The sequence below is a fragment of the Physcomitrium patens genome, chromosome 17 (assembly GCF_059467195.1).
Source record: "Physcomitrium patens ecotype Gransden chromosome 17, ASM5946719v1, whole genome shotgun sequence".
Taxonomy (NCBI): domain Eukaryota; kingdom Viridiplantae; phylum Streptophyta; class Bryopsida; order Funariales; family Funariaceae; genus Physcomitrium; species Physcomitrium patens.
The window spans coordinates 12,923,954-12,932,934 of NC_143426.1; the positions used below are offsets into that span (position 1 = coordinate 12,923,954).

Here is an 8,981-nt window from a genome sequence, read left to right on the forward strand (position 1 = left end):
ATAGTCGAAATAACCGAACACTAGTCTAGGACAAAACAACCATGTGGGTCATTGAGGACAATCTCGTTGACCACTGCATCTCAACACACAGGCAGTACCATTTAGGTCATGCATGACACAACTTCAAAAACTGCCTAGAATTCAAATTACTCCAACAAAATTTAGCCTCAATGGCGTTGCAGAAACTCATTCACAGATCATACATACCACAACTGAGAATATCAATGATATGCATACTCCAGAGAGAAATCATTTCTATTGAAACAATGCCTTGAGTACGCTTAGTCTGCAGCCTCATTCGCTAATATGACGAAATATGACTTAGTACTCTTAAGTCAGCACTCTAAGAGGCATTCCCGAATCCAGAGAGAAAATTCATCGAAAAAGAGACAAAAATCTGAAAAAGCCAGAATAAATCTCAATTGCACACCAATATTGATGTGACTCACTGCAATAAGAAAAAATTCACGGGTCTCATAGAAACAGAGACGAGGATAAAACTAACGTCACGACACCTTCAGAAGAGTGCGCCTCAGCCTACATTGAAATAGATTCCGATTATCAGTGCGAACAGGTAGTCTCAAACCGTTGTCCATCGGCAAATCTGCACAGGTCTATCACATCTACCATAATTCAGACATTCGCTTTAACCTAAAAGCTTCGCAATGTCTCCCTCCACTGTCACACTCAACAGTCCCTCCTTATCCACCGAAACCTTCCGACACACCTCACCCACCTGCGCCTCGTTCTCCTTCAACTTGTTCACCACAGCCTTCAACACATCCTTCTGCAGAAACTCGTCCTCTATCTTCGCTGCAGCTTCCTGCATCAACCGAACCTCCGACGCTTCTGACAAAATCAGACCTGCTATCATGCCTCCCAACTGCTTCGGGGCCAATGGCGCATCCATCGCCATGTCCTCAAGCCCCTCCGCCACCATCACCACACCTCCCCGCAAGTCCTCGCTCGATACCACTCCCTTCGACTGCAAGTGCACCAACAGTTTCAGCACTAACCCACTCTCCTTCTCTCGCATCTCCAGCGCAGTCGAAATCGCGATCCTCACAAACTCCGGATGGAAACTAGGGTTCTTCAACTCTTGCACACACAGCAGTGCCTCGTTCAGATCCACGATAGAAAAGTACTCCTTCAGCAGCGACTCCGACCTCTTCACCAAGTCTGCAGACGGAGGCCCGGCTGCAGCCACACGTGCTTCAGCTGAAGCAGGTGGCCCCCGAGCAGGATCCTTCAATGACTCCTCCTGCTTAGGAGGCTCTGCAGCAGGACCGCTCTGGCGAACAGGGACAATGGTTGGGACAGGACTATTTCCGAGCAACGCGCTTGACTTGCCGATGAAACTGAACCCACCGCTGCCCTGTGGTAGAGCTCTGGGACCAACAGAGTTAGTGCGCACAGTCGAAGAGGAAAATCTCGCAGGACGACTACCAACTGCTGGAATAGATCCGCCCGTCGGACCACCTAAGCCACCGACAACCCCTGTTCCTGGCATCGGAAGAACCCCAGAGCTGTCTTTCCTGCTCCTCCTTCCCACGCTCACCGTCTCCCACCCGTCCGCCTCCAATCCTGACCCCATAATGCTCCCCATCGTCGGAACCCCTTGCATCCCCCCCCCTGCTCCTGGCATTCCAGGCATTCCCCCTCCTGCTCCAGGCATTCCCGGCATCCCGGGCATTCCTGGCATCATACCTCCGACCCCTGGCATGAACCCGGGCATCGCTGCTCTCACGTTTCGAAGTGCCATCATCCCCGGTCGTAGTCCCAATTTCGCTTCCGCATCCGCGTGAATCTCGCTGATCGTCTTCGCCTTCATCTCCTCTCGCCTCGGCATCCACTTGTTCGACCTCAGGTCCAGGATGTCGCGCACCATGAACCGGATTCGAGACGCCAGGCTCCTGCTGTCTCCGATCACCCTCAGCCGGGCGAAGTACGTGTCGAACGCCATCCTCGACTTCGCACTCTCCTCCAGCTGCTTCCCCACCGTCGTGAACAGGTGGCACAGCGCCTCCACGTTCTCCTCCGCCGGTATTCCCTTCGGATCCTGCCCCAGCAGCTCCTGGATGCAAGCGTGCACGATCTTCTCCGGCAACATCTTCTGCTTGAACAGCTCACCAATCAGCTTGATGTTCCCCAAAGTCCGCAGCTTCACCTTCTTCTCCTTCTCCGCGCGCTCCACTGCCTGCTCCGCCTTCGTCATCTTCTTAATCTCCTCGCGCATCGCGTCCGCGCCTTCGAACTCCTCCTGGCACGTGTTCAGCAGCACTCGCCTGAACGTTATCGGCTTGTCCCCGGCCTGTTCGCTCGGAAACTCCGGCAGCTCCTTGCTCAACTGCTCGCACAGCCGCGCGTACATGGCGCAGAACGTCGGCTCCAACACTGCTTTGTCGAAGATCAGCGAAATCACGCCCTGCAATATCTCAGCCGAGCTGATTCCGGCCTCCATCATCTGCTCCGCCAACACATCGTACTTCTCGGGCGTCAGCTTGTTCAAAATGCCCTTCACCGTCCGGTAAACCTTCTCCTTTTCGGACTGGGCTCCCCTTCGAGCCGACCACGGATTGGCGGCCTTGACAATTGCAGGAAGAGGCCCCGAGGGTGCGTTCTCCTGCTGACGCTGGCCCTGGGAAGAATTTGTCTGCTCGCGAGCACCCCGATTGTCATTTCTATCATTGAAATCGCTCCTGTCATTTCTGTCATTGCGGTGCTTAGGGTTCCTGTCCCTTTGCTGTTCGCGAGACGAGGATCTTTCCTCTTGCACTGGTGCAGATGGAGGGAGCGGAGCCCGGGCCTTCCAATCCCTATCATCAGACTCTGCAACTCTAGCAACAGGCGGTTGCGGCAAATCCCTCGGCTCCCTCCTGGTCCAATCATCCTCAACCTCGGGGCTGGCGGTCAAACTACTGATTCCCGAGTTCACAAGCTGTTCCGGCGCCTGCGTACAGGCATCGCGAAACTCCAGCAAACGATCCCTAGAGTATCGAATCCTCTCATGGTAGCTCCTGACGGGCCGCTCCCGCAGCACGAACTTGGTGGTGGCTACGTTAGGGTTAAGGGCCGCAGGGTCGTCCGAAAACGCACCCCTCGAACCATTCTGGAAGGGGGCACTGTGGGGGCGGAAGGAGAGGGACTTGCCACCACCGGGACGCAGCGAGACCGAGGTCGGAGCTGGTTGCGATGCGGGAGGCGGCGCGGCGGCTTCCATAGCTGAGGGGCAGCAGGGGGAAGAGTAAGTGGGAGATATGGGGGCAGGGAAGAGGGGGAAGAAGGAACCCACGGTCCCCCACACCCAAATCTGTCGGGCGTCACCTCCGGAACCCCCCTCCCCCACAGGCTCTCAAGGCCAAGTGCTCCTCACGCTCCTCCTCCTTCATGCCCAAAGGTTTATCATGCACAACGTTTTCCAAATTTTTATTGTTAATTTCACCGGTGGATTGTAAAACAGTGTCGGTTGCTGCACTGGAGTTGTGGGGTAATTTCTGTTTGCAGAGTGAATAATATCATCCTCACTGGTTCTATTTTTCTTTAGTCTTAGATTAGTTTCATAGGACGTGAGATAAAAAAAATAAAATAAATAAAAAACTAAAAACTAAAAAAAACTAAAAACTAAAAACTAAAATAAGACCTAAAAAAAGCTTAACGTAGGAATGACATTGAGAGCCAGTGTTCACATTGGATGAATTCTCTTTTGAAAAAAAATTATATATATTAAAAAGAATGTAGTCTTTTTAGCATATTTAAAAGATGTTTATGTGTATGAGGAACTCTAGCTTTGCATTCAAAATATGTTAAAACAAGTCATTGAGGTGAACTTGGAGAGTATAATTAGAAATCCTTGTTTTGCAATAAAAATCAATTAGGGTGATTTGTTGTACTTGTGTCTCCTTCTCCTTTTCTAAATTCAGCAAAAAATGATCGAAATTTTAGCGTCTAATATTACATAGCTACTTCCAACTTCTGCAATTGTGTTTATAATATAATTCATTATCAATTAGGTTGTTAGTATTGATTATATTCTTGAATTTTCCAAAATTTAATTTTAAAAATTTCAAATTTTAAGTGTCTTAAAATTTTTGATGTATCTATAAGAATTTTAAAATTGCAAATTTGGTGGTCATTGAGGTAAAAAGATAGTATTAATTTCTTTAATGGTACTAAATTTTAGGTAGAAATGATTATTCAAATCTTATTACAATAAATATTATATATATATATATATATATATATATATATTTTTTTTTTGTTTTAAGTAATCAATGGATCAAATGACTTAAGTTATTTGGAATTTAATTAACTTGAATATGGTCTAAAACTTTGATAATATTTGAAAAAATAATATGTATCTTCTAATATTTAAAAAATATTATTCTTAAAATTTTAAAAACTTCGATAATATTTTTAATAAATAATATATAATTCCTCTAAATTGGAATGTAATGTATCTAGTAGTAAGGTTATGTTCTAAATGAATTTTACATACTTTTATTTTGAAGGGATGCTTACAGTTTTTATCTTACAAACTCTTTCAAGCCTATTTAGTAACAAAATGATAGAAAATAATTTTCTTCTTCTATATGGATATATCAAAAATGACCATAAAATAATAATATACAATGATATGACTATTGTAAAAATACAAGTTGGTAAAATATACTCATTTATCCTTATTTATTAACAAAATTTAATACGTAGTTCTCAATAAGTCTACAAATAATTTTGAAATCTATAAGTACTATAATATACTTAATAAAATTAATGGAAAATAAAGCATTGGATATCAAATAATATTACAAATATGTTGAATGCAAAGATTTTAGTGACATATATAAAATTAAAATATTTTTGTGTTAGAATAAAAAATAATTGAAATGTTTGCTTGCATCTAGCATTTGATTAAATAGCTTTTATTATAGTTTGAAAACCTTGCACTATATATATATATATTATTTTAAATGCTACATAATGTATATATTGTTAATATTATAGATACACCCTTGACGAATGATAGTACTAGTTTCTTTATTTCATTTGAAATATTAAGTATTTTATTTAACTTGGTTAAGAATTTTAAAAAGATTATTTATTAAAAAAATCACATCAATAAATATTTAATTAAAATTTTTCACATTTAGTAAGAAACTCTATTTTTTTCTTGTTGATTTCAAAATAAATATAATATCTACTACATAATTCCGATCCAAAATGTAAAATTACATGTACTTCTTGTACGACTTCTTAAAATAATTTGCAAAAGTATGATTTCCGTAATCACATGGATGTATCCAGTATTTTACATCCAAAATTAGTCAACACTTCACAAGCAGTAACCGATTGGCAATTATTATAACGTATTTCATCCTAAAAGAATCTTCCCACAATAAAGAGTCCCCTTTCCAAGAAGGCTCCAAGTCTGGTCATGGGGCCTGGTGAGTCTGGGCATGCAGTGCTTTGTCGTCTCCTTCGTGGAGATCAGGCTTTAGGGTTTGTCACAGCTAGGGCTGCCAACTGTACGCAAATTCAATCGAAGCAACATTTCTGGAGGAATCGAGAGCGTCGAGGAGCAGGAGAGGATGCGCCGTGAGGGAACTCGATGCGAGGTTTCATGGCGTTCGGGGAACAACGGGAGGTGCGACTATGGCACGACAAGCGGGAGCGGGAGATGTATGACAACTTTGCAGATCTGTTTGCGATCATGAAGACGACGGAGAAGCTAGAGAAGGCGTACGTGCGGGACCTGGTAAGCGCTAAGGAGTATGAACCGGCATGCTCCAAGTTGATAGCGCAGTTTCGAACGTTGAAGATGGCGTTGAAGAACTGCGTGCTGGACGTGGAGCGGTTTGCAGATACATATAGGATGGATTGTCCGGCAGCTCTGAACCGGCTGTTGGTCTCGGGAATTCCTGCTACTGTCGAACATAAGAGCGCATCCTCGGATGCTGGCACTGCAGCTGCTGTGGCAGAATGTGTGCAGATTTTTATTACCGCCATGGATGCTTTGAAGCTAAACATGCTTGCTGTTGATCAGGTATGAGAAGACTTATCAAATCTCTGGTCCACTCATATAGCCTCTGCTTTTTATAGAATGGATTATTGACAATTAGAAGCGGACTAGTATTCTTTTTTCTTTTACTTTCTTCATTTTTAATATTTTAGCGTTCTTTTGGATCTTATCTCAATTTCTCCTTTGATTTTCGCCTTGCATACAAAGTATCAGGTTCATAAATTAATATACGGGGGGTCAAATGCTTTTACATTGGGTTTTAAACCGTTGCATGGTCCTTTTCTTGACGCATCACTAGCCCTAAATCAGTGACTATCTGTTACTTGCGATTTATTCAATCTGTGTTAGTCTGGTTGGTAGTTTTAGTGTATGTACAGGGTTCTCAGACTCAACAATTTGCTTGTGGCTCATCGCTACCATAACTCTAACTTTCTTTGTTAAATCTTCTGCCTTAAAATGTAAATTAGCACAAGACGAACTAGAGGCAGCATTCTCGTTCCCCTTACTGATTCTCGTTTTGACTGAGAGAGTGTCTTCGTTAGGTTTTTATGATTCGTAGTTTGTGGAGTATTCTCATTATTTGCTAATTGTTTACTAAAGTCCTGGTATCGTTTATGTTTAGAGGGTATGTATGTATATATATATATATATATATATATATATATATATATATATATACGTTTGTAAGGATAAGCCATATATGTTGGATATATTAGTGATGAATAAGCTATTGTGGTCAGCAAGCTCCGGTTATATATTAAGGATCCGACATGCATTCTGTTGATACAAAGCTCATGCGTATGATTCAGGTTCACCCTATGATGTCAGACCTTATCCTGGCTTTGAGCAAAGTACCACAGCTATCCCCTGATTTTGTGGGGAAGGTGAGGGTGAAGGAATGGATAGCAAGACTCAACAAAATGGGCGCATCTGAGGAGCTCACTCAAGATCAGGCTAGGCAACTCTCCTTTGATTTGGAGATGTCATATAATGGTTTCATTCAGTCATTGCCTAAGTCTTCATAGGATCTGTAGCATTTTATACGATGGCAATCCCTGTTTCAGGAGTGGGTGGAACATATTTTTTGTAAATAGATCTTTGTGTTTTAAATTTGTACATCAAGAATCTATTTTTCTGAATCAAATTATTCAATGTACACAAGAGTACATGTGTCAGGTCATTGACCTGTTCTCTGGATACATAGTTTGATCACTTAGTTTGGCATTTTGTGGATTGCCAATTTGATGGTACCATGCTCGAAAACTGGAGACGTGGATTGTGCAAACTACAGGTATTTTTGTCTGAGACTACGTTGCAGCCAGTGTTGTACTCTCAAGGTGGTGTTGACGTTCACGTGCGATTTATTTATCTTTTGTTGTAGTGACCCAACAAGTGATTGTTGTGCATTGTTTCCTCAATTTTCTGATCGACGGCAAACGTAATTTGCAACAGTACATATTGTAACAAGCGTGAAGCAAATCTTCATCAAACACGGTCATTCTTCTTTCAGGCGTTCATACACAAAGGAAATGTATCTTTTATCAGTTGCTTCATAGATGAACGGAGATACCACTTTTTAAACTAGATCCAAAATGTGAGTCATATTGACCATGTACAATAACCGAAGAAGATACTACGCTTAATTCAAACAGACTGAAAGAGTCATGATATTCGTCTGAACATGATCGAGTAATCAGGCACATGTAAGCAATGACAGTCATTAAATCAATACGTGCAACAGGTACTAACTTTTTGAAGGCACCTTTACATTCTTAGTTGCATTTTATTTTGGTACTAGTTAATGTTAATGACTTGCCGATAAATAATTTAAGGATTTTAGTTAGATTCAAAGTATAACATCTTCTAATGATGTCATGTGACAGTTTGGGTATAACACAGACAAAGAAGTTCTTTGATTGGCCGTGAAACAGGGAACACAAGGAACTTTGGGAGCATGGTAACCATAAAATGTGGGAACCAAAGAATATGGTGACTAGGAAATATGGAAACATGACAACAAGGATGCGTAGATGAAGAAGAAAATGAATGGATGTGCAAGAGATCCCAATGCCCAATGGTATGGGTTTCTACTAGTATGTATATAAGACAAATAAAAACATAGTCATAGAAGACCATCCATAATTACCACTTGTTATTGTGAAATATATATGGTGATAGTGCATTGATAAGAAATGTGTAATTTATTAAAGTAAAAACACAAAAGAGGAACATATATATATATATATATATATATATATATACTAAAATTTCTTCTGTACAATTTTTATTTTAGATTAATGTATTTTATATAAAAATAGTATTTAATATTTTTTAGAAATGTAGGTTAAAATTAATTATTCTATACAATAGATACTATATAATCTTTGTAAATTAAATACTTTTTCTAAAAAGAGTCAAATGAAAAATAGCTTATAATTTTGACTTGTTTTTAAAGTGTAATATACTTCTAAATATAAAAGAGGTAATTCTTAGATTTTAGTTTCTGATTTATTTAAAATATTCACAAATGTTAGTATTTGTTGTAAATCTTATTTTTTTTGCATCTTCTATCTAAATTTTATTACGAAAAGTCTTGTACATGAATATTAGTACTATAAAAATAATTTTTTACTTTAATATATCTTTTATGCATTGTATATATATATATATATAATATTTTGTATATAAAAAATTATTTTTCAATACATATTTCTCAAAATAATTAATTTAAACCTAAATGCCTATTATAGCATTCATCAAAGACTTTTCTATTAGTATTTTTTATTTTTTCTTAATTAAAATATATTGATATTTTAAGGATTTTATAAATTTTAATATTAATATATTTAAAACCATCATTAGATTTATCTTTGGTACAAAATTATGTGGTTATTTTTTTATCAATATACTTGCTTTAAATTACAATAATAATTTTTCTTATAATCTTTTATAAAGTTAATTTTTA

General features: G+C 39.9%; 2 protein-coding genes across 2 annotated transcripts; one reads left to right on the forward strand and one right to left on the reverse strand.

Moving 5' to 3' along the window:
* Positions 1–398: 398 nt before the first annotated feature.
* LOC112294647 (eukaryotic translation initiation factor) lies at positions 399–3,348 on the reverse strand. The gene has a single exon (XM_024545339.3). It carries the CDS (start codon positions 3,218–3,220, stop codon positions 647–649), a length of 2,574 nt encoding a protein of 857 aa, XP_024401107.1. The 5' UTR covers positions 3,221–3,348; the 3' UTR covers positions 399–646.
* Positions 3,349–5,549: 2,201 nt separating this feature from the next.
* LOC112294193 (vacuolar protein sorting-associated protein 28 homolog 2) lies at positions 5,550–7,179 on the forward strand. Its single transcript, XM_024544429.3, has 2 exons — positions 5,550–6,040; positions 6,826–7,179. The coding sequence occupies exons 1-2, from the start codon at positions 5,606–5,608 to the stop codon at positions 7,039–7,041; spliced, it is 651 nt and encodes a 216-aa protein (XP_024400197.1). The 5' UTR covers positions 5,550–5,605; the 3' UTR covers positions 7,042–7,179.
* The last annotated feature ends 1,802 nt before the right edge of the window (positions 7,180–8,981 follow it).